The 27,483-nt window shown below is 40.1% G+C and overlaps 1 protein-coding gene across 2 annotated transcripts in view; it reads right to left on the reverse strand.

Annotated features, from left to right (window-relative positions):
- Positions 1-6,486: 6,486 nt before the first annotated feature.
- NPY1R (neuropeptide Y receptor Y1) overlaps positions 6,487-27,483 on the reverse strand; it is a 104,900-nt gene continuing 83,903 nt past the window's right edge. For both annotated transcript variants that reach the window (XM_040332666.1, XM_040332674.1), the window contains 2 exons: positions 13,668-14,485; positions 6,487-7,631 (listed from right to left, as the gene is read on the reverse strand). In XM_040332666.1, the coding sequence (XP_040188600.1) occupies positions 7,215-7,631; positions 13,668-14,363 (1,113 nt within the window). In that variant the 5' untranslated portion in view covers positions 14,364-14,485 and the 3' untranslated portion in view covers positions 6,487-7,214. The remainder of the gene's footprint in view (positions 7,632-13,667; positions 14,486-27,483) is intronic.

Here is a 27,483-nt window from a genome sequence, read left to right on the forward strand (position 1 = left end):
AGGGGTTGATGGAAGATGGATGGAGCCAAATACAGGGCAATTTTAGAATAAAACCTTTTAAAGTCTGCAAGAGACTTGAGACTGGGGTGGAGGTTCACCTTCCAACAAGCAGGACAACAACCCTAAACATACATCCAGAGCTACAATGAAATGGTTTAGATCAAAGCATATTCATGTGTTAGAATGGCCCGGTCAAAGTCCAGACCTAAATCCAATTGAGAATCAGTGGCAAGACTTGAAAATTGCTGTTATCAGACACTCTCCATCCAATCTGACAGAGCTTGAGCTATTTTGCTAAGAAGAATTGGCAAAAATGTCACTATCTAGATGTGCAAAGCTTGTGGAGACCTACCCAAAAAGACTTTCAGCTGTAATTGCAGTGAAAGGTGATTCTACAAAGTATTGCATCATGGGGGCCACACTTTTTTAGATATGTATTTGTAAAACATTTGGAAAACCATTTATCATTTTTTTCCCACTTCACAAATATGTGCCAATTTGTTTTGGTCTATCACATAAAATCCCAATAAAGTACATTTACGTTTTTGGTTGTAACATGACAAAATGTGAAAAATGTCAAGGGGTATGCATACTTTTTCAAGGCACTGTATATAGATTTATCCAATTATCATTAACAATATTTGAAAACATGCCTAGTCTGTGCCAGACTATGACCTTACAATATCAATCATATCAGGTTTAGAAGAAGCACAATATAATACAACAGTTCAAGCCAGAAGATTTTGGGTGTACTATAGTCAGTGTATTCCTTTGCATGAGGACAGAAGATTGTGGATCAGAGAGCTACTTTGTATGGCTATGGAAATACCCCTTTATTAATAAATTCATAATGTGTGCTATAACCAGAATTTGCATTTGACAAACACGGGAGAAGAATTCCTACTGGAATTCCCGCTCTATGATAGGCAATCTGAATAAAAGAAGCAACGCATTCATTTCTGTCTAATGTACATTTTTCAAAAAAGAATATAAATATAATCACTATATACAGTATATAATATTAAGTGTTTGCAAAACAACACATTGATATGTACATAGAGAAGATATTAGCAGTGTTTTTGCTTGAGAGTCTCTGCTCCATCAGAACTTAGACTTTTATAAAACAAGCATGTGAGTTGATAACATTCACATTCAGAGAAAAAAAAATTGCTTTATTTTTTTTTACTTACTCATCTTAAGGCCATAGTCATTAGTCCGATAATCACATCACATATTTTCTCGAAGGAATAATACCAGCCATGGGAAATTATAATAGTTTTACCCAACTGCTTGTAAATCTTTATTTTGGCATATATTAAACACATAATTGTGTATGTTCAGTAATAAATTTGCTAATCTTATTTTATTACTTTAATTACTATTCATTTTTCATGTGCGCATCATACAGTGCAATGCATTAACAGTCAGTGCAAAGCCACCAATGAGACAGACAGTATGAGCTACTTTCGAGCTATAACAGAAATATACAGTAGGATACAACTACCAGAAAGAAATGGTATTTTTAGTGTACATAGTCATCAGATTCAGCGGGAAGTCTAACACAAGTTTAATGGCTTGTGTTTAATATGCATTTCCCTGTTCTAATTACATACCCATGGACTTACTGTATATAAAGAAATACAAATTATGCATAGCAAAAGCAACAATAAACGCAAGTGAAAACCTCTCCATGTGATACAATTCAAAATGTACTGTAAGTAATGCATGACAAATTCTTTAAAAATGCTTCACAAACACACATCAGTAGTAAAACACAACTCATATTTTAGTCAATCTGGGTAAACCTGTCCTTTCCTTGTTTTGGTGGTCATAGTCAGATATCTTACTAAAATAAAATAAAAAATAGTGGTAAGAAAAGTGACCGTTGGTCCATGCTTTTCTGGATCATTGCATCTCCAAGAACCACCATTATTTTTTTCCCTACATTGAGCCAACTCATGGACACCAGAGGAAACCTTGTGATTCCTATAGAGTATCTTGAAAAGACTGAACAATCAAGGACATTTTCAATGTTGAATATAATAACAAGCACTTCTATTACTCAATATTACTACATGACACTGTTTTTGAAAGAACCTAAAAATTGAATAGCTTTAAGCCATTTAGAATACTTTTTTTTCTTGAATTATCACAAATATATTTAAAGATTTTAACAAATATGCTTGAATAATCATCATATTAGCTATGGAATTATTACATCTCTGTCTTGCACTATTAGTAAAAACAAACAAACAATGCACATTGTTCTTAATATATTTTTTTTTACAAACTCTTCTCTACATTTTAAGGCGCATAATCTAGTATTATTAGTACATCTTTTTAGATCTATCACCACTTAAAGTTTTTAAATCTTCCAAAACAAAACCCTGTAAAAGAAGAGTGTACATATTGGTACTTACATCTCCTGGTAATTGTGTTGCTGAATACTGCTCTTATCTTGCCCCCCAAGATTTCCTGGGAAAACAAAACTTTTTGGCACTGTTGATCTCCTGCATCCCAAACAGCTTTCCCTGGTTTCTGGGCTAACCATCATGTCACAACTGTACCCTGTAAATACGCAGAGTTCACTAGGAGGAACCAATGAGAGCGCCAGGGAACCCAGGAAATCAACACCCCCCAGAATGGTTGGTTTCCCCTGTGGTTTTCAGAAGACCATTTCTACTCACCAGTAGAAATGACCTGAACTACCATGGGTAGAATTCGAGCAGGGTTTGATGAACTTCATAGAACTTCAGGTGCCAAACCTCATCAATGAGAGGTGAATCTGTCAAATGAAAAATGCCAATTTCCTGGGCTAATAGACAACAGGTTGTCAAAAATAGCACAGGGGTTCATATTTCCTGGGGATCATTTCAGACAGGAACAGTGATTTTTAAATACTTAAAATTAAAGATTAAATGTGCCCATTTCCTTTAAAGTGGATATAAACCTCAGATATGAAGTATGAACATATCCCTCTATAGGGCCAGATTCACAAAAGAGATACGATGGAGTATCTCAGATACACCATCGTATCTCTGATTTTTACTGGTCCTATCTATGCACCTGATTCATAGAACCAGATACGCATAGATAGGGCTGAGATCCGACAGTGTCACACTGTGTTACACTGTCGGATCTTTTTTTTTATTTAAAAATGGCGCGGGGGGCGTTCCCGCTGATTTACACTGAATAATATGTAAATCAGCGAGATACGCGAAATTCACGAACGTACGCGGACCCGACGCAGTGTTCTTACGTCGTTTCCGTAGCGCGGTACCCGTCGTATACTTACCCCTGCTAAAAGCAGGGGTAAGTATTGTTAAGTATGGCCGTCGTTCCCGCGTCGATTTTGAAATTTCCTACGTCGTTTGCGTACGCCGATTCACGAACACGCGCGTCGCAAGTCCCGCTCACGTCGCAACCACTGACGTCCTATTGACGTCAGTGGGAGCAATGCACGCCGGGAAATTCCCCGGACGACGCATGCGTATTTAAATCGGCGCGGGAGCGCGCCTGATTTAAATATGACACTCCCCTAGCCACGGAATTTGAATTCCGCTGGGGGAGTTAGGATCCGCCGTCGCAAGTTTGGAGGTAAGTGTATTGTGAATTTGACACTTTCCTCACAAACTTGCGAGGGCGGATCTTAAAACACATAGGTTACACGGATCTAAAGATCCGCTAACCTTTGTGAATCTGGCCCATAGTGTCTAATTGTCTCATTTAGGAGCACTAAGTATAATTTCTGTCTGCTACTTTGTTCCACTGCAATCAGCATGAATCACATCTGACAAGTTTTCCTCTGTGACAGAGTGTGACTTCAACTCTCTGGCCCATTTCTGAATGCTCAGACGAGCTTTATTAATTCTGCACTTTGAATGGATGTAGAAAAGAGAATACTGCAGATAGCTATATACAGCTTATGTAGGAGGATTTGTTTAATCTCTGTGTATTACCTGGGGCCAGTCACTTTACTGGGTATATGTAAGAGTTTACAACCACTTTAAATAACATTCCTGGAGGTCATGTTTTAAATTGCCAGCAAATGCCATTCCATTGCCAACTCCTGGCACATCGAGCTCTACAAGGGTCTGCTATATATTTTTGGTGACCTTTGTCATTTTCAATCAATTTAAACTGTATATATTTTAATTTGTAAGTGTCATTTCTGCTGTAGCACATTATACAGCAATAATAATAATAAAAAATAAATAAACAAGTGAACGTACTAGACAGCATCGTCTTTTTTTTTTTTTCTATTCAGTGGGTTGAAGGGGGGTCGGGCTGGGGATTCCCGGCCATGTAAGTAAATAGGGTCAGAGACATCGGTGGTTATTAAGGGCTGTCAAGCCTAATAGCGGAAGTAATACCACTACTGCATATCATATGCATGATGTTTGGCTCCCATCAAATAGGTATATGTTCAGGCGTCTGATCGATCCAAACTTCTGTTCAGACTGAACCTTGAGCTCATTTGTACTGATTGGTATTCAGCAGCATTTCTGCAGAAAATGTAAACTGTTACACTCTACTTTTGCATTGTCGCTTCAAAGGAAACCTGTACTGAGGAAGAGTGGTGGCTTCTGTTCTTGATCTCTTCCACTGAAAATAGTAATATTTCAGCTATCATGCTGATTCAGTGAATTCTGTATGATTAGTCACTCACCTAGAATACAGATTTCCTTTAAATGCATGTGGTGGTTTTCCTTTTGTGTTAAGCCTTTTAATTCAAAAATAAAAAAATCTAATTTCATGTAAGTCAAACCTGCAAAGTAAAGTATAAATAAAGACAATTTAAAAAGGAATTCATATAATGAACATTGCGATTTCATGTATCAGTTTTCAGAGTCCACTATGTTTATAGTTTTATAATGGCCTTTAATGATGAAGGTTCTATCAGAGTATAAAACACAAAGGACACTAGGTTATTTTCTGAAATTATAATATGTTATCCACAAAAACTAAAACATTAAGAATAGTTATATATTAATTGAATTTGTTTTTAAAACTAACATGTGGGCAAAATAGTTTTTATTTAGGAGTCGATAAAGAAATGGACCTGTATTACTAAGGAGCAACCCCACATCTAAAATTCAAATAAAGGGTTTCTTTACTCAGAAAGGGAATCAAAGGCCACATAAATATATCTGCACAAGACAAGTTCTGCATTGATCTTCACTGAAGACTTCAACAAAGCCCGCACCCCAGTGTGCTGCTAAGGCAAGCTGATGTTACATAACCAGGTTCCAGAGCTGTCAATGACCTGCTTTTTATAGCTAAAGATACAAACATTTTCCTGACTGTCACAACCCTGTCCTCCCTCCTTAAGGCCTGCCAGTTTCATTATTGTATTATTTTAAAGTGTGATCTGCAGCATGTGAAGTCCTAGACAAATCAAATGAGGTAGAGGTGATTTTCTAACAATAAATTAAAATAATACATACTTTAAATTATTTAAAGATACACCTGTTGTAATGATAGCAGGCAAGTATCCAATATTACACAGCTAGTTTTTGCATTAGTCTGTATATGTACATAAGAACAAAGGTCTTCCCATTACTTTCTACATTTTGCTGTCTGTGGCTGGAAAGTTGATAGCAAGAGACACACTTGGCTGGCTGAGCAATGTATGCCCTCTTCCATAAAGGTACAGAAAATCAGATTTTAGAATTTTGTGAATCGAGATTAAACTGTGGTGAATGTATAACAATTTTCTAACCTTGTACTGGCCTATTATCTTCAATAAACTTCTTAATGTTAAAAAAAAAAAAATATTCTAACCTAGAGATGTGAAAAGAGTGAAATTGGTGTTATATGACATCCTTAACTACTTTGTATTGCTCTAAGAAAGGTAACATAATAAAACCATGACAATTCATTGTTTTATACAGTGGTTCATAAAACACTAACTGTGGTTTGTAGGAAGAAATTAGGTGGAATGGAGAATTCCACATCCTCCTGTTAGCATATAAATTAATAAAGAAAACCAGCACTCATGTCAATGCTTCTTAATTTCCTGCAATACAGCACAAAAATCCCCTGCAAACCTGTTTATCTGCAACAGAACAAATGACAGAATCAGGGAGAATAGTATAAGGTTTAGCTGTTGGTTGATTTCTCCCAAGGAATCACCGAAATAAATACATAAGATGTATAAGCTGCTAAACACCAAATCCTTCTTTAAGATGATTGGCATTTTTAACATACTTTATACAACAGCTATAACTCATATATATTAGAATATATATTAAAATGTCATTGAATTTCATTGAATTTTCATTTCATTGCATTTATATACTGGCAAGAAAGAGGTATTATTTTTGCCATTGTACAGGGTGGGCCATTTATATGGATACACCAAAAACAAAAGTTGGATTCAAAATGGCCAACTTCAAAATGGCCGCCATGGTCCCCACCCATCTTGAAAAGTTTCTCCCCTTACATATACTAATGTGCCACAAACAGGAAGTTATTATCACCAACCATTCCCATTTTATTAAAGTGTATCCATATAAATGGCCCTCCCAGGTGGATCCATATAAATGGCCCACCCTGTACATACAACAAAAGAACACAAAAGCATTGTATAATGTCTCTGTAACTCTTAAGGCACACTTCCCCAAAATGTTTTCCACCCAGAATAATATACATATGCAGCTATAGTGTTTGTACATTGATAGCAAGGAACTGGAATCATGCAATATCGCCATAATACAACGCAAAATACTCTTGTGTAGTTTACTGTACACATACTATATAGATACATTTTATATGAAAATCTAATAAAATAGGTATAAAAGTAACATTTATAATAAATATCACATCTAATATACCATAGCTATTTTTCAGGTGGACAGACCAAGTGTTATAGTATAAAAGAGTGTAACATTCACAGTTTTGGGTGAGAAATGTATTTGTTGTTCTCTGTGCCAAAAACACAATTATCCATATGAATAAATCACGATAGATTGAAAATGTAAAACAATATGGCAATAAATGCCATTGTACAAAAGCATAAGCTCCAAAATGTGTTGAATTCACTAACTGATTCTGAAATAGGAAAGTCCCTATACAATAATGCTGATCACAGTTGTGAAAACACAAATTCTGACATGCTGAGTGATGATGAGTAAGTCTTATGCAATGGATTTGTGCTTGTTTTGGATATAGACACACTAACTGCCACTAATCGGGCAATTGGTTCTCCATTTTTATGCTATTGGGCTTGCTTGCTTCAAAGATGTTTTAGAAACATCAGTGTGCATGGTAGACATTGCTATAGTTTCATAGTCATCTTCTCTAGCTCTAAAATCACAAAAATTAAAGAAGAACTGTAGGTCCCTCTGAAAGTTTTTGTTGAGAAAACCATAAAAAATTGGGTTAACACATGTCGAGATCATTGCTGTTAGATGGCAGATCAAAAATAACAAGTTATGGTGGCATGTGGCAACAGCCTCATGGTCCCAATCAAACACCAAGTTAAAGATGAAGAATGGCAGCCAGCACAGAGCAAATCCAACTACAATGGACAAAAGCATGATATTGATTCTCTTTGTTTCACTGGATCTGTACTTATTGTCTCTCATCTTGTCCATCATGTTGTTCCTTCGTTTTAATCTGAGGAATATCTGAAATATTAATATATGATTAGTACATTTTACTTTTGTAAATACAGTATACTGTATATATAATATTATGAAAATTACATTCTCTGTCTCACTATCATATACTCCCTAACAATACAATAGTTCTGGCAGAGAATTTTAGTACTTCATAGTGGCATTGCTGTACCAGTTTTCATCATAATCCTCTTGAAAGACAATGTTTTTTATGACCCCACTTGACTGATTTGTTATTTGATTGTGCTTATTGTAACTGTGTTTTAATACCCCGTGATCAAGTCTATCTTAGACGAAACGTCGGGAGGAGACGTGCTGACGTCACCGCAAATTGAGGACGAATCTGTTCTGTTACCGGCCGGCTTTTTACTACATGCTGTATTTTATCTACCACATTGTAAGTGTGCTACTATTTTTTATTAAATCTTCTAAAAGGTATCATGCTATTGTGAGCTTTCTTCCCCATGACTATCTGACTGTTTGGTGTATCTGAGGACCACGTCTGTGAGAAGATCCGTTGCTCTGTGTTGCTTACATCCCCTCTGCCATATCTGATCCTCAAGGGATCCAGGGCTCTGGTAAGGGTCAGTGTGTGTATAGGTGGTGGTTTTCACATCACACTGTTCATTGCTAGTCACTGGGGGATGTCCTGTGTTTTATATTCACCATCATACAGTATCACACTATTTTAGTTTTGTTGTTTTTTCTGGTCGCTCTGCTGATGGACTCCTGGGATAATTACATCAAGATTCTGATCTCCTGTGGGGCCCAGGTGTTTGGCTTCTTGCTCGTATTGATCCATTAGGATCCTACATTTTGGTAAGGGTCAGCATTATCAGTGAGCCACGATTCCAGATCATGTTTCACCTGTGTAGTAGTGCGCGACTACACAGACTTGATTGATTGTTGGACTTTATTTAAATTTACTCACATTTTTTTGTCACTTTTGGACTCTTTATTCATTTATTTAGTTCCTTTATTTTTCATATTTGTTTATATGACCTACCAAGGCATATTCATCATGTTTTAGCGCAACTCCACCTTTTTAACTGTGTTTTAAAATGGAAGTGTCAGAGACAGGGGATATGATTCCTGAGATTGTTCCTGAATATACAGCCTTTACAAATCATTTCTCCCACATATGAGCTCCCTACAGCCTTCTAAAAAATTAAGTGCGCCTCACTGATATTCCTGGTTGCAAGAGCCATTATAAAAGGTCAGAAGGAAAAAAATATATACACCTGGTGCATGTGACAGTGGCCCAAAATCTTATAGTTCTTGCTGTGGTGGATATCTGGAGCATAGGTGTGCGCAGCCTATTTCATTAGGGTGTGCACTCCAAAGCTCAAACACACAGTATCGATCACTCATTGTGTTCATTCAGAAAGGGAAGGGGCTAGTAAATTACTTATTTACAGGCCCCTTCCATCGCTCATCCTAAAACATCCCACTGTGTGTGCCCACAGCAACAGCCCGTGGGAGAGAAGAAGAGGAAAGCCAGCAGTGCTGCGGGTGGTAGGGGGAAGCCAGGGCAGTAAAGGGAATCTTTGCTGCATGGGGTGATTAGGGTGTGCCCAGGCACACCTGGCACACCCTGTGCGCATGCCTATGATCTGGAGGTAGTTTACATGAAAGGGATTTTTTTTCTGAAGAGTGTGGCAGAGAAGATGGTAGAAGTTACTTCTGGTAATTGCATGAAAGATTCCTAGCTCATTAATTAATGTATCACTGGAGCTGGCTGTAAGAACAGGCACAACATAGTATTAACATTACAAATGCTGAACAAATCAGAGTTAGGGGAAACTAGTCTAAACCCCTGTTGCTTATTGAAACAGACCTCTAAAATTGTGGATATCCAGCTAGAGCTAAATATAAGCTAGACACAAGGGGGTAAACAAGTAAAGGGAGATGGAGTATCCTAAAAACAAACAAAAAAGGACCTCCAAGGGATAATTTTTAAAATGTTTCCTTTGCCATGAATCCCACAAAGGAGGCAGCGGGAGCTCAGGGAGTTAAACAAGTGGCTGAGAAACTGGTATAAAAAAAATTGGGCTGGTCTGCTCCAGTACTGTAGTAATGTATTTTACCTAAATGGGGAAATGTAAGCAAATTTGGGAGAAAATAGAACTAATAAAATAGAACCAGGGAAGGAGGTGTAGCACCCTGCTCCTGTTGAGTAGGCGCTATTTGTGAATTTAGTTATGTGAGCTGTAGTTTAGCTCAGAATTTTATTTTATGGGTCTCTGTTCCAGTTCAGCTGCATTGCACATCTTCCACCTGACTGTGGGTGTCGCTGTCACCAGGAGTCAAGTTTGGAATTGCAATGGGCTGCCTCTTGCCCAGAATCAGCCCAGTGGCATGGTCCCAGCCGCTGTGCATTCTGGGGAGGGGTACTTAAGGGACAGATACCGTTCTGGCGGGGGCTTCCGATCCTGACATGATGGTCCTCCTGGCCTCAGGGATGTGTTAGCAGCCTTTTGGTCTCGGGGCCTGCTGGCCCGAGGCTTCGCTACTGAGAGTAGACCCAGGAGTTACTGGGGCCTACTAGTCCAGGGGTGGTCCTGTGCTGTCTTGCCCGCGGGAAGAAGCCGAACAATTGGGGATCCAATTGGAGGATGCATCCCGACCAATTTACCTCACTGTGCGGCCGGTTTGGCTGAAAGATCCTGGCACCCGTGAGCTGTGTTATTTCTTTGGAACTTTGCAAAGTGTGTATGTGGTTAAATGATCCTGTGGCAGAGGACCGGGTAACGACTCAACGGCACTCATCAAGCCCGTGGCAGAGACTTTTGAACGAGCTTCGCACCGGCTGCTAGGTCAGTGAGAGAGGCCTATCCGGTGGTTGCTGAATCCAGTGTGGAAACAATTTGTCCTTTGGATCCAAGATCATACCTGTGATCCACAAAGCAAGGTACCTGAATCTTCCCTACCCCTCCACCCCTCTGACAGAACTTGTTTAATAAAACCCTTGAAGAAAAAGAGACAAAGTGTTGATGTGGACATTTGTATCTCTTCAAGAAGGACCCCTAGGACAAGCATGGTGGTGAACAGTAAGGTAAAGGCAGGCCCAAATCTAAACCAGCAGCTCCTCCGGGGGTAGCGCTACAGAGGTATCTGAAAGTAATTTCTGAGCAATAGCCAATTCAGATACAGGATATAGACATAGAAAAGGGAGGGGGAGATATTAGAACACAGACTAGAAAGTGAGATAATTATATTACCTAAATCGAAAGCTGGAAGTCTGTAAAAACAATTGCCGTAAGAGAACAAGCAATAAAATAATGGTAGGCGCTAGGACAAAATTGAAAGGCATGTACACAAATGCTAGAAGTTTGGCACATAAATTGGATGAGCAAGACCTTTTGTTATTCAAAAACAATAAAGGGATTTCTGGACAATTCCATGGGTCATTTGGTCATCAAACAGGGTCCATTGGATCTTTTAATTTGAAATAATACAGAACTCATTATGGATGTGCAAATTAGGGCCAATTTTGCAATTGTGAGTGGTGTGCCCCAGGGTTCTGTCTTGGAGCCAATGCTGTTAACCTGTTTAAAAATTACATTGAGGTTAGAATTAGGAGTTCAATTTTGGGATTTGCAGATGATATCAAGTTATGAAAGGAAAAAGGCTTGGCACAGGATATAGCCACATTATAGGAAGGCCTTCATATAACAGTGATGAGTGTCTACTTAAAGTAGTAGTAAACTCTGTACTACCACTTGTACCCACAGATAAGCCTATAATAAGGCCTACCTGTAGGTACTGTGAATATTTCCTAAACTTGCACAGTTATAGGGCCAGCCTTTCAGAGCCTGTGCCAAAAACATGCCAGTCACATAGCCGGAGCTTGTGAACCCAGAAGACAGACAGGGGGAACATGTCAGTTCTCTCAGAGGTGACTTTACAGCGCTTTCGTTCAAAGGCAATGCATACTAGCACACAAATTATGCCATTGTTTTGCAGTTTTTTTTTTTTTTTCTTTTTGAACATCAGCGCATTAAAACTGCTTTAAAAAATGAGGTTCATTAATAAAAAAAATTGAGGTTATGGACCTGAGTTCTAAATATTTGCATGCAAATTACTCATTAGGAGGTATTATAATGGGGGAATTAAGGATGGAACAATATTTGGGGGTCCTTGTAGACCACAGACATAGTAATAGCATGTGGTGCCAGGTAACAGCCAACAAAGTGATCAGAAAGCTCTCAAAAGGGTATTTATTTGAGGGATACATCAATACTTTTACCCCTTTACAGAGCACTGCTTCATCTTGATAATGCAGCTCAGTTACGTTTACCATACAATAAGAAACATGCATTTTGAATTAGAAAGAATTTAGAGATGGGCTATAAAATTAATAAGGGGGTTGAAGATCATCAACTATAAAGAACAATTAAGTACTGTATTTGACACACTTATTTATCTAAAGCTAGCTGAATGAAAAGTGGATCAAGGTTGATAGATGAATCTTCCCCACTGAGAAATTTTAGTCTGACAAGGGAACTCTCTGCTGTCAGAGTACACTTATCAGCAGCTGAAGCCAATTTTTTTGCATGAGAAATAGATTTCACATGCAGAGCTGGCACAGACATAACTGCATGTCAAAGTTTGACATGCGTGCAGGAATGAGTGCACAGATCCAAATGCATCCACTTCTATGGGCTTCCTGTACATAGCCCGGAAGTGGACGCACACACATCTGCCAGCAGCTCTGCGCGGAGGATGAGAGAATTAGCCCTAAATAAGCAACTACTTTCATAATACCTAATCTGTTTTGTGCTGTTTATGGGTATCCTTCACCCATAAAATCTCTCTCCCAGATTTAATTCAGCAACACATGGTAAAATAAGTGACTGACCCACAACTTTTTTTTCTCCCCCGATACACCAGACCAGACCTTGAGATAGAAATGTTAGTTTGCCAACCTAAGAGTGGGAGTAGTAAATAATGATATATTGAAATCTTATAGTCAGACATGTTTGTATATGTTGTCTGTAAAAGTGTGCATTTAACCAGATCTTGGTGTAGCTAATAGTGGTTTGTAACACTCAATTGGACTTATTTTAAAAATGATATTAGTTAATATATTTCACCATTCCCTCAAGTGGCTTCCTTAGTTCAAATGAGTGTCAGAAACATACCAGCATTTATATCTACACTGGAAACTCATGTACCAAGGAAAACGTTGATTGCTCAAGAAAATGACTGGAGGTTTGAACATTTTTGAAACTTCCTTGTTGTAATTAACACAATCCAACTGCCATACTGTCATTCATTTGTGTTAGTAAGTTAAGAGATCATTAGCAGTTTGCTAATACAATAGATACAAAATGAATACATTAAAGTTAAAGATCTTTAACTGAACTGCTATCAGCTGTATCTTCTGCGGAGTCATAGTAGATGCTTTCCAGTGCTACTGCATAACTGATATAACACATTTTCCATGTATTCCAATGTCCCTAGTGTGGTCAGTTCCAGTGCAGTCAACAAAAATAGAATTTGCTGCATTTTTGTAATCTGGAATGTATCTGAAATGTGGCAAAATGCATGTAAATGCACTGAAATGTATGCACTGGCACTCCCTTAGGGCTGGTTCACACAGGAACATGGTGTGGAAAACCTGAGTTCCATTTGTGTTCCCTGCTCCATGTTCAAAATGCACTGGATGTGCAATCTGTTGTGAGTGTCAATATAATCCTAACAACATCCCAAACACAGACTGCAAGCACGGTGTGTTTGGCTGCACCAGATCGCATGATACCACAGTACCATGTGATCTGGTGCAGTGTGTTACTGAAAAATAGTGCATGCACTACTTTTGGTGTGATCCAGTGTTATTTCAGCCCATTCAAGAGAAAAGACTGAAAACTGCATCACACTGAGTTGCACAGGAAGGGGAAATGTGTTCCTTTGCAATTCAGGTGTGAACTGGCTTCTAGAGGATATAATACAGAGACTGGAAAAAAATTGCATTATGAGTTGTAGTTTCTATAATTTCTGAATATCTATAATAATATGAAATAGAAAAGTTAAAAATGTTACCTTAGTATAGCATACGAAAATAAAGCATAGGGGTGCAAGGTATTGTACAACAAACAATAATGTTGTGTATGTAAGTCTGAATTTTTCATCTGGAAATTCTTGAAGGCACACGTATTTACCAATGTATAAATCAATGCTTATATTCTTGAATGGTTCATCTGTTAAGGAACTGTACATCATGAATGGCAAAGAAGCAGTCATGGCTACCATCCATATTGCTGTGATTCCAACACAAGCGTGTCTGTTGTTAGGTCTCCATCCACGAGGATTTATAATCAGCTGATGACGCTCAACGGCAATGAGAACCAGTGAGAAAATAGATACTGTCACTGAAACACACTGTATATATTCATTTAGTTTACACATACCCACTCCAAAAATCCAGTGGTCCATCAGGGTGTAAACTAAAGTAAACGGGAGACACATTATTGTTGCCAGTAGGTCAGAAAATGACAAATTTACGATGAGGATATTAGTAACATTGCGCATTTCCTTTTGCCTTAGAATAATGATGATGAGAGCCAAATTTCCAGAGAGTCCAAGTATCATTACAATTCCATAGGCCAATGATAAAGTAAACACAATTGCTAGTGGCAAAGCACATTCTTCATCTAAAGGCAGCATTGTAGACATGTTGTCATTAATAGACTGATTACTTAAATCTGTTGAAAAATTCATCTTGTCAGGCTTGTCCATGAATCAACCCTCTAGATATGAAAATGAGAACACTTCAATGAAGCAAATCAATTGCATGTTTAGCATCCATTTTGTAAGGGATAACCGAGAGCTCTTCTAAACTTCATCACTGACTGAAAAATCTGTAAGGGTTAAAAGCAAAAACAAATCATCACTTACATTTTTACATCAATTAGTCCTTTTAATAAGTCAAAAACACAACATTTCAAAACAATAATTTAAGCTGTCATAAACTTGAACTCCAGTTTTCCTGGTTTGAATAGAGTAGGGAAGGTTAAAACCTGATCAGGTTCTTATAGTGTTGGTGAGACAACAGGAAAAATGTGAAAATCTCTTTAAAGTTAGGGGAAATACCACTTCTAACAACTTATACCAGTACAGGTGACCTCATTTCTCTTCACCTCATGTTCTGGTGACAACAGTTACATTTTTATCACTTATCTTTTTCTGTCTTGGTGATAAATGACACCAGAAAAAATTGTGAAGGAGAGTAAAGCCCTGTACACACGATCAGTCCATCCGATGAGAACGAATGAAGCTGACTGATGGTCTGATGTGCCTACACACCATCAGTTAAAAAACCGACCAAGTCCAACGCGGTGACGTAAAACACAACGACGTGCTGAGAAAAATGAAGTTCAATGCTTCCAAGCATGCGTCGACTTCATTCTGAGCATGCGCAGGTTTTTAACCGATGCTTTTGCATACTAACCGTCGGTTTTGACCTATCGGTTAAGCGTCCTTCGGTTCAATTTTAAAGCAAGTTCTGAAATTTTTGACCGAAGGATAACTGACCGATGGGGCCCATACACCATCGGTTTGGACCGATGAAACGGTCCTTCAGTCCGTTTCCATCGGTTTTGACCGGCTGTGTGTACGCGGCCTAAGATAGACAGCAGAGGTCCTAACCTTTCTCCATTGTACTCAAAAGTGGAAAAAAAAAACGATAGATGGAATTTAAGGTTGACTTGTGCGACTTGAATTATTCATCACAGATCAGATATGCAGTAGTTCTTACAGCAAATATATTCAAAGGTAGAATTTCTATGGCCAACAGGACATGGCACTTTGCTATCAGTATCCGTATCTACAGTACCACCCTGTGATGATACGTATCCACACTCAATATAGCCAAATGTAGATCATTTAAGAGATTTCATATTTCTGAAAATAGCTAACTGGACTACAATGTAAACACTATATAATATCATGTTAATTCATAATTAAAAAAATTAATTGAGGCCTTAAAAGGTCACAACTTATTCACTTTAGTATATAAAATATACTTTAGTTATAATATTCAGTATTTAATTTAACATGGTGAACATGCAGGATAGAAAACATGATTATAACATTGAAACCTTATTGGCAAATAAATATGGAAAAATTAGTAAGACAAGCTTTTCAAATTATTACAGCTTGAATAGCAACAAGACTACCCTACAAGAAAGATTGATCGGCAGAACAAATTGAAAACCAAATGACATAGCATGAGTGTAATCATCTTTAATTAATGAGATACATAAGGTTTTAAAAGACCACACATTATCAATTTTTACCTGTGGTTGAATAGGAAAGTAGCTTTGTTGAAAACAATCACTATTTATTTTCCACCCATAAATGCCCATGTTGAAAATGACCACTGTTAATGAAGATCAATTCTATGTGGGAGGTTTGGATTCTGGCTTCAAATTATTTAATACAGAATCAAATTATTTTGACAGAAAAAAAGGCAACATTATTTACCTAGAAACATTAATTATAGATCAAGGCTGTATGCGTTCATGACCAACACCATCAAATAAACTCATAAACACAAAAGAAGCTGATTATGTATTTAGTGGATTTCCAGCTCGAAAAATTCATATTCCTATTAAACAAAGTTAAGAGAAGACAGTGATATACACACTTCAGGTAAGCAATGCACTTATGCTAGTTGCCTGGCTGTGTCTAATTTAAAGTATACTGTATATACATTAATTTACAAAAATCTCATATGAATTTTAATATTTTAAATATAATTAAAATTCATAGTAATACCTAGTGATCCTACCATGAAGGCCCTTGTGCAAGTTCATTCTGTTAGAGGATTTCAATTCTATGTCTCTGTTTGCCAGTTGTTCTCACGTGTTGTCACCCTGGCACACAGATATCTTAGAGAATCTACAAGTGGCTGTTCCAATGCACATTCTGCAGGCATGGCCTACTGTTGTCACCATAAGGAAAACTGCGCTGAGACATGCTGTGCATCCATCTCTAGAGTAGACTGCACAACATGATCAGCAAAGGATGGAAAAAACTTGATCGCAAGTATTTTATTGAAAAAAAACATAGGGCCAGATTCAGAAAGAGAGTACGCCGGCGTATCTACTGATACGCCGGCGTACTTTCAAATTTGCCGCGTCGTATCTTTAGTTTGAATCCTCAAGCCAAGATATGACGGCTTCTGGCTTCGATCCGACAGGCGTACGGCTTCGTACGCCTTCGGATCGTAGGTGCAATACTTTGGCGCCCGCTGGGAGGAGTTTGCGTCGTTTTCCGCGTCGGGTATGCTAATTAGCTTTTTCCGTCGATCCACGAAGGTATGCACGGCCGTCGCATTCTCTTACGTCGTCGCTAGTCGGCTTTTCGTAAGTCGACCGTGAATAGGAAAGGACGTAACTCACGTCTAAGTTAAAAAAATGACGTCAGTGCGACGTCATTTCGCGCAAAGCACGGCGGGAAATTTCGAAACGGAGCATGTGCAGTTCATTCGGCGCAGGGATGCGCTTCATTTAAATGAATCACGCCTCCTACCCGCCGATTTGAATTCCGCTGACAGAAATACACTACGCCACCGTAACTTACGGAGCGAAATCGCTGAGGATTCAAAATTCCGCCAGGTAAGGTACGGCGGCGTAGCGTATCACTGATACGTGGCGCAAGTGTAAATATCTGTGAATCTGGCCCATAGTATTTACTTATGATAAACAATTGCTTTTGTGTGCTTAATGTCATTCAGTTAGAGATTACATATGTTTTAGGTTCTACTTTAAATGATATATGTACTTTAAATGAGTTTCAGAAACGTTTCAGTATTCCTTATGTCTATATTGTATCAGTGTGACAGCCAGGGAAACTTGCACTCTCAAAGGGAATGGTTAGCAGCATCCATAATCGCTCATCAGAGAGTCAATTTAAATATTTATACTTTCCATAAGAGGGATTGTTTGCATTTTTTTTTTATTTCAAATTAATGTTTATCCAATTTCTCTTTACATTGTCCATGAGTATATTACTTTTATGTTGTATATGGCTCATGGCTATCATGTAGAATATAGATTATTCATCAATATTGTATCTGACCGGAGTTATTCCTTGTGGATGCTGTAGAGATCATGGAGTTAATGGAGAGATGAGACTTATACATACTGTATATTTGGATGGATATGTTCCCTCCTTATTTACAGTATAGTTTGTTATATTCTTGTTGGAATACTTTAAGCCGCAAGCATCTTTTTGGTGATCCAACACCTTCTGTTGACACTTTTATTTAAACCCTGTGAGCCTAAGGCTGCGTCATAACGAGAAAACAATTTTTTTTAAATTGGTCATTAAAAACGATCATGTGTAGGCTCCAGAGCATTTTTCTCGACGAGAAAAATGGGCATAAAAAATTTAGAACCTGCTCTATTTTTTCTCGTCTTTTTTCACGCCGTCGTTTTTCTCGTCGTGAAAAACGGTCGTGTGTAGGCTTTAACGATGGTTGTGACCTTTACAATTTAGCTTTCTAGAAACTCAGGCCCAGATTCACGTACGACTTACGCCAACGTATCTTCTGATACGCCGCGTAAGTTCTAGGAGGAATTTTATTATCTATGTTTTTGTATGACTTATGGAGCCTCGAGAATCCCAATAACTTAATCACTAATCTTTTTGTGGATGGAGAAATCTGTTTTCTTTTAATTTCACTGTCTAAATTAGAAGAAAAAAAACAATGCTTTAGCCATTAGTCCAATGTATAGACCAAATGATTCTAGGATCATCTGTAATATGTTCAGGAAGTGTGGAGCAAATTGTGCCCCCCCTTTCGATCTACAGTGGCAAAGCCTCTCAAGGAAGTACACAAAGTGAAGTCAGATAGGGTTAAGATAAAGTTTGTGATGTAAGATACAACTTAAAGCCGTTGTATACCCCTTTAGCACATTTGTACCTACAGGTAAGCCTATAATAAGACTTACTGTTAGGTAAAATTAATATCTCATAAGCATGTACGGTTTAGGAGATATTCACCTTGCATGCAGTCCCTGACATCACTGACATGCACTCTGATGGTCCGGCGGATGCTGTGGGAAAATCGGAGTTCCTTGCTGGAAAGAAGACTCCCGCATGCATTCACTATGGCGTCATCACAGCTCTGGCCACCCACAGCATAAGAGCTTCAGAACCCGGAAGAATAGCCAAGGCAGAATGTCAGCTCCCTCGGCCAGGATACAGCTTCATTCTAAGGCAGTGGTTCTCAACTCCTGTCCTACAGGCAACTCACATTTGAGAAGTCATGAGTAGGCATAGGTAAATCCCAACATGAGGGTAGTCTGGTCATCAGTTTGTCAATCTGTTGGAAAGCTTTCCAGTGATGTCATCCCTCCTCGCTAGAACACCTGCTGCGTCTCAAGCCTCGTTCTGAGAACTTTCCACTGCTGCCGGCCTCTTACCATCCAGTGGTGTTATATCGAGCAGAGCGCCTTCACCTCGCAGGAACGGATTGACGAACTGATGACCAGACTACCCCCATGTTGAGATTTACCTATACATACTCATGACTTCTCAAAATGTGAGTTGACTGTACTAAGTGTTATTAAACTTGTCCTAAATCTGCACCCAGAGGTGCCTCTCTCCTTGTGTCTTGTCCAGCTCCCTGATTCACCGGCATTCAGCGGAGAGACCAGAGTAGGTGTAACTAGGCTCGGAGAAGAGGAGATTGTTTCTATCTATTTACTGCTTTAGAGTGGTTGTAAACCCAACCACACAACTTGCACCTACAGGTAAGCCTAGATTAAAGCTTACCTTTAGGTGCAATAAATATCTCCTTAACCTACACAGTTAAGGAGATATTTTCACATAAAACGGGCACCGATGTCTACGGTGTAGGCGCACTGAGTGTGCCATTTTTGTGAATGGGACAATCCGGGGGTTAATGCCGTATTTCTGCGCATGCGCAGGGATCTGCCAGTCCCGCGCGCATGCACGGGAGTGACGTCATCGCCGTTTCGCCCAATCACAGCGCCAGACCGGCGATAATAGGAAGAAGCTCAGAGGAACATGTCGGGGGCTTCCATTTAAGGTAAGTGCCACATAATGAGCTAGTATGCTATGCATACTAGCTCATTATGCCTTTCTCTTGAAGGTGTTTTTTTTTTTTTTTAAGAAGGTTTACTTCCTCTTTAATGTGCCATAGCAGGCAGCAAATTAGCTTCTGGAGACAAATGATGACAGGGATTCCCCTAGTAAAAATTGTTTTTGACTTTACTGGCATAACATGGGACATACCACACAATAATAAAATACATGTTTTTATTACAGACAAATGGTTAAAAAACACATACAAAAAATAGAAGATTAAAAGTAAAGGTCCTCCCCCAGTAGAGGGAGCTAAGTATTCACTACCCCATATGGAATTGGAAACAAAGCACCTAATATCAAATGAGAATAATCAAACTGTGATATAATGTAGATGTGGGTGTCCAAATACAAAGGTCAATACATTTCACACAAAGCTTTGCTTTCTCAGGACAGTGGGATGTCAAGAGTATTCCTTTATACACTATACAAATAAAGAGTAAAATATATTAGAAAAAATACATTCTACAGTAAATAGCAGTGACACACATTAATATCCAACATAAAGATTGTATGCTTTTTTTTTTTTTTTTATCAGAAAAATGGTTTATTGGGCCAACAAAATAAAATACAGACCCACATAAAGAAAGTCAGAAAATAACAGGATGAAACATACACATCCCATATGATACATTGGAGGCACCAAAATTGTATACAAGACACATAATGACAATAACAAAGATTAGACCGTGTCGGGCAGGCAGATACAGCCCCACCCCCCAACACAACCACTCATGAGGCCAACGGGCCACAACTGAAACCTTGCAACCCACAGTCTGCCCACATATTTAAAACCAATTCCCACCAGTAATCAAAGTGTAATATACAGAACCAACAAAGCCCACATTTACCTCTAGATTAAAGATGTTTCTCAAACCTGCAACAATCGAGACATAACCAGTCTCGGAGGTGCTAATCCCGGGGTCTCCATCCAGGGCTGCCAGATGGAATTACATTTTCTGGCAGCATTTCTATGCCGATATGTATAGTGCTCTCTTATAAGGATAAAATTAACTTGTTCAATCCATTGTTTCTTGATCGAGCGTGCAGGGACAACCAAAATCTAGCTATGAGTTTTCTTGCTATGTACAGAAGTCTGATCACTGCAATATTAACTGGATGAGGGTAAACCTCTTCATCTACTGCACCTAGTATACATATTAGGGGGTCCAAAGGGACCCTAACTTGAAAAACGGAGGAAATAACCTCTGTAACATTACCCCAGAACCGGTGCAGCTTGGGACAGCGCCACATCAGATGGATAAGTGAACCCTCCTCCCCGCAGTTTTTGGGACACAGAGAAGAATCCCTTCTTCCCCAACGGAACAGTTGGATAGGTGTGCGATATGCCCTATGTAACAGAAACAGGTGAGACAGCCTATGAGACTGTGAAACTGATGTAAGAGGTCCTGCTTGTAAACATATGTCCCATGTTTCACCGTTAATATCCCCCAGGTCCTCCGTCCATCCTCTCCTACACGGTAAAGTCGCTGAGTCCTGTACAGTCGATAAAAGGGTTGAATATACATGGTAAATTAGGCCTTTCTAGCCCTTGCTAAAAAATATATCTCTTATCAAGCGATGACTAGACAATCGGAGAACAGAAATCTGACCCTGGGCCTGCAAGGCATGCCGGAGCTGCAAGTATCTATAAAACTGATGCCTAGGGAGATTAAATTCATTTTGTAAGTCCAAGGCAGGAAACCATCCAGCTTATAGACTTCCGCTAGATTTGGATTGTGCCACAGAGGAGTCTCTGCAAGAAAACCTGCAATGCTCAAATTAGACTTCACCAAGGACCAGAGTTTACTAAGGAGAACCACGGTAGGCGCCGCCTGTGGCAGGTGCGGAAGCCCCGCCTCCAAACACGCCAAAACCGAGGCATCCAGAGATCCAATGCGTAACAAAGAATCAATGGAGTCACGTTCCTCAATACACCCCATTCCACACAAATGCTGTAATTGAGAGGCCAGGAAATAGAATTTGGGGTTAGGAAATGCCGCTCCTCCCTGATCCTTACTATATTGTAATGTAGAAAGTCGGATGCGGGCAATTTTTTTCTTCCAAATTAATGATCTAAATAAGGTATCTATCCGAGTGAACCATCTACGGGGTATCCACTTAGGAGAGTTATGCATGATGTATAACATTTGGGGGCCCCACACCATCTTAATCAAATTTATCCTACCTATAACAGATAGCGGGAGTTTACACCAAGTGTTACAGGTCGTTTGTAATCTTTTGAAAAGGGGTAGGAGATTTTCCTCTAAATACTTCTGGGGGCTGGCCGCTACCTGAACCCCCAAATACTTAAAAGATTAAACCACTTTCAGAGACCCAGCAGCATCCGGCAACAAAGCAATTGGGCCATCCACAGGCAGAAGGACAGATTTTCTCCAGTTTATCGAAAAGCCTGACAACGAGCCAAAATGCTTAATCAACTCCATAGCTGTTGTAAGGGACATGTCCACATCCCCCAAGTACAGCAATGTATCATCTGCGTAAAGGGAAATCTTTTCCTCACACAGACCTCTATTAAAGCCAGTGACCAAAGGGGACGATCTCATTGTGGCCGCCAACGGTTCAAGGGCTAAGGCAAACAGGGGTGATAAAGGACACCCCTGCCTTGTGCCTCTAAACAAAGGAAAAGGATCCGTAAGATCCCCATTTACACTGAGCCTACCTGTGGGGGCAGCATATAACAAATGCACCCACCTGACAAAAGTGTCCCCTAGACCAAGGCGACCCAGGACCTCCCACAAATAGGGCCATTCGACGCTGTGAAATGCTTTGGCAGCGTCCAATGAAAGAATCGCCCTCTGGCCCTCATTGTCCGCAGGTATCTGAGGATTTAGAAAAAGGCGTCTGATGTTAAGGGCTGTCGACCGGTAGGGCATGAACCCCGACTGATCTCTGTGAACAAGTTTATGTATAACCTTAGCTAGCCTAGTGGCCAACACCCTAGCCAGTATCTTAACGTCAGTCGTCAAGAAAGAAATGGGCCTATAAGTGTCCGGGGAGTGGGCCTCTTTACCAGGCTTCAATAGCAGCACTATTATGGCTTCATTCATGGACCTAGGCAGAGTACCCTTCTCAAGCGCATCCACAAACACCTCCCTCAAAAGAGGAATTAGTACGTCCGGGTATCGCCTATATACCTCTGCCGGCAAGCCATCCGAGCCCGGAGACTTACCAGGAGAGGAAAGCGCCAACGCGTCCAACATCTCATCAGCCATGAGCGGAGCATTCAATTGCTCCACGTCCGACGCCGACAGACGCGGGAGTTGGCATTGGTCCAAGAAGGAGGCAATCTCTCCTGCTGTAGGTGACACTTTAGAGGAATACACATCAGCATAAAAATCCCTAAATGTGGATAAAATATCCGCATGAGATGACACCAGAGCCCCTGAAGGAATAGTGATCGCCTCGATATGGGCAGAGCCCTTCTGTGATCGCACCATCATAGCTAGCATATGGCCTGTACCCTCCCCTTCCTCAAAGTATTTTTGTTGGAGAAAGAAACGTTTATTTTCCGCCTTGGTTATGATTACTTGCTTAGCTATAGTTTGAGCTTCAGTCCATGCCCTCTCAGTCTGTTCAGAGGGAGAATCAACAAATGCTGACTCAGCCCTCTCAACCTCCCGCAACACAAATTGCTCCCAGTTTTGATCGAATTAATGGATCTAATGAACTGGCCCCTTAAATAAGCCTTAAGTGCATCCCAAAAAATACCCAGCCCCGTAGAGTGCTTATTGACCCTAATAAAACTAACCAGGTCGACTTGAATGGGGTCAGGAATGGGAAACAGTAACAACCAGAATGGATTGAGCCTCCAGCAGGTACGTTTAGAAAGTCTGGATGTCAGGACTATAACACATAGAGGAGAATGGTCTGAAATAGTTCTGGCCTCATACCGTGCGGAAGATACCAGAGGGAGCATCTCACTATTGCCCAGGCCAAGGTTAATTCTAGAAAGGCCCCTATGCGAAGCCGAATTACATGAATAACGTTTCTCCTGCGGGTGGCTAAGCCTCCAAACATCCCTAAGCCCCAGCTCCTGCACAAAACGAGCAAATGGCGTCAGGCTTCCTATCGGGGTAGCCGCCGACGCCCCAGGAGAAAATTTGTCAAGACTTGCACACAAAAAAATTATTAAAATCCCCCACAATAAGGGCAGGGATACCCGGATGATGGGACAGGAAAGTGGCCAGAGTTTTAAGGACTTCCACTGAAAAAGGGGGCTGGATATACACATTCGCTATAATACAATGCAAATGATCCAAAATACAAAATAAAAAAATAAACCGGCCTCCCGGATCAATGAGAGAGGAGGTGAGGACAAACGCTAGATTAGTGCTAATGAGTATACTAACCCTCCTGGAATAGGACGAGAAGGTAGAGTGAAACTGAGTACCATAAACCCTAGAAGAGAACGGGGACACCTGACCAGGTAACATATGGGTCTCCTGCAGGCAAACCACGGAAGAGCCCAGACACTGAAGCATATGTCCCACCGCCAGGCATTTCACTCTGTCTCCCAGGCCCCTCACATTCCAACTAGTTACCACATGCCTTGCAGCCATAGTACAAAAAAGTAAAAATTTTGTTCAAATATAAATATAAAAATAAAAGACCATCATCAACCAGCATTGACCAGAAGAGCACCGTGTAAAAGAGAAGCACCCCTTAATGTCCAAGTCCATGCAATGTGGGCATACCCTGTAAAAGCAAAAGTTAGGCAGACTGCAGGCATACGGTCCAACAGGACCACATTCAAAATAAAAAAACAAAAAGAAAAAAAAGAAGAAAAAAATGTTTTTAGGAAACCTTACTGTCTATGAGGGACTCATCACCGGGGGGCTAAATACACTAGCCGGCATCAAAGAGCCAATAGGCAACAGGCCTCTTCCGGACTTTAACAAATCGTCAATGATCAATGTAGACATCTCCTGTTCCGCCTTGGAAGGACTTTGAAACAATCAGACCCTCCAATCCCGCGATCAGGCAGCATAGTGAAGAACAAACTTGACCAGCAACAGTCACTCATTCCTCCGTCGTCTCCCTGATCTTCATGCAAGGAGTGCTCCTCTCTATCCAGCCACTGCATGGCCTGGGTAGGTTTATCAAAAAAATGGACTTCGTCCCTGGCCACCACCCGCAGACGGGCAGGATAGAGCATAGCATATTGCAACTCTAGAGAGCTTAGCCGTTTCATTATTTCATTAAATTGTGCATGCTGTTTCTGCACTTCCACAGAGAAATCCGGGAACAGAGAGATTTTGGAGTTATCCATCACTAGAACGTCCCCCATAGAACGTGCCTTAGACAAAATAGCATCTCTGTCTTTATAGTTGAGCATCTTGAATAGAAAAGCTCTAGGGGGGGTTACCCGGGGGCAAAGATCTCAGAGGGACACGATGTGCACACTCCACCGCAAACATAGGCGAAAAGGATTCCTTCCCAAACTTCTCTGTCAGCCACTGTTCTATGAAAGCAACCGGGTTCTTCCCCTCCATCCTCCCTGGGATACCAATAGCTCTAACATTATTGCGGCGCATCCTGTTCTCAAGTTCATCGAGTTTCGCAGCGTGTTTAGCAACCATCAATTGCTGGTCATGAGACTCCCGCTGTATAGGGCCCAGATCATCCTCCAACACACTAACTCGCCCTTCCACGTCAGATGTGCGATCCCTCAGCTTCTGCATTTCCTGACGCATAAATGACATTTCTGCCTTTACTCTTTTAATTTCAGCAGCCAAATGAGTCACAGAGGCATTGCAGGTTGTAATCGTCCTAAATATGTCTCTTAGTGTGGGTTCAGGCCCATCCGAGCCCGAGGCTGCAGTCATCCCCTGCTCATGGGACCCCGGGGTAGTACTCACTATGTCCCATGGCAGTACAGGCGCAGAGGGATCCTCCAGCGGTAGGGTGTCATCCGCGTCTGATTGGGAGCCGCTGTGATTCCCCTCACTTTCCCTGGGGACCTCCGGCACATCACGGGCACTGATCGGGGATAAGAGCTTCTGAGCCACCACCCTTCAGCGCTCCTTAGCCGACTGAGAGGCCGCGGCGCCATCTTGGCTCACGTGGTCCGGAGCTGTATGGCCTGTAGAACTGCATCGGGACATCTTGCACGACCCGATTGAGACAAGCAGAGGATGGATGGAGCAGCCAGGAACGGTAGTGTATGCTGCGGTATCGAAGCGGAGCCACCAGGGACCCAAAATCAGGATAAACAGGCAGATGTTCAGCAGAGCTCATAGGGAACATGACCATCTACATCCTCAGCTAAGCCACGCCCCCCAAAGATTGTATGCTTACATTAGTATGGCTGTGTAACATGTGCTCTGCAGACTTGTTTTGCGGAGCAAAACTCTTTATTTTTTACTCTTGACACTACACAGACCTGAGGAAGCTATGCTTTGTGCGAAACGCATTGCCCTATGGATTTGGACAAGCATATCTACGTCATACTACTGTTTGATTATTATCATTTGATATTAGGTGCTTTGTTTCCAAATCCATTTGGGGTAGTGTATACTTAGCCCCCTCTAGTAGGGAATTACCTTCTCTTTTTATCGTCTATTTTTTGTATTAGTTTTAAAATCATTTGTCTGTAATAAAAAATAATACATTATATTAATGTATGGTATGTCTCATGTTGTGCCAGTAAAGTCCAATTATTTTTGACTAGGGGGGATTCCTGTCATGATTTGTCACTTTAAAGATTCATGGATGTGGCATAGTGGAAGCCTTGGGCTTTATTTTTCAGTTATACAGACCATTAACCAAGAGGAAAAAAAGATTGTTTCCCATTGTCTGACTCCAAAGCATAAGTGCATTTATGATAAATGCAGCCCTGTTTATGACATCTGACTATTGTTATAGCTCAGTAAATTAGGGATTTATTCTAATTCTCTGGGATTCCATGTTGGTTTCCAGTTACCAAGTAGCAAGGTTGGAAAATGGAAAGGTTAAGGGTAGCAGGTTCAGATGTTGTTCTGCATCTCAGAACATCACTGGGGCACCACAAAGTTCCAATTTTTTTCGCTTAACACCAGGCATAGGTAAAAGGAGTAGTACTAGTCACACTAGACATGTAGGATAAGGCATACACAGTGTGGCTGAAAAACACAAAAATACCCTAAATCTATTAATATTGAGAAAAAAGATCAGTGCCTACATTTCATGCCTGTCACTTATATTGATTTATTCAGCACTGAATGTTCACTTTAAATAAGCCCAAGAGAGTATCAGACTTGTAGAAGTTTTCTTTAACATTAAGTGGTAAAAGAGATGCATATGGTAAGCGCACAAAGTTCAGCACTTTTTTAAATTTATGAAACAATTTTTGCAAGGAGAAAAACTGTATCTGAAATGCATTTAGATTTTCTTTTATCACTTGTCAAGGTAATACTCTAGGTTTGTTCAAATAAAGATGTAGTACGTGTGATTTCATAGCTATCATTTATTAAGACACCTAGAATTAATCACTAAAGATGTTTATAAATTACACATTTATATTGAAACACACAAAGAAAATCAATTAAATTATTCATTGATGTGGAACAAGTTCTGCATTATCACAGCAACCAAAGAATCTGCTATTTACAAAATTATTAGATTATTTACAGGCAAAGGTAATGACATCCTTAAGTTATTCAACTGCATTTTATAAAACTTGTCTGATACAACAAAATGACATAGTGTAATTAAAAGGTAAATACAATTACTATCCAGG

Source organism: Rana temporaria, chromosome 1, assembly GCF_905171775.1.
Source record: "Rana temporaria chromosome 1, aRanTem1.1, whole genome shotgun sequence".
Lineage (NCBI taxonomy): Eukaryota > Metazoa > Chordata > Amphibia > Anura > Ranidae > Rana > Rana temporaria.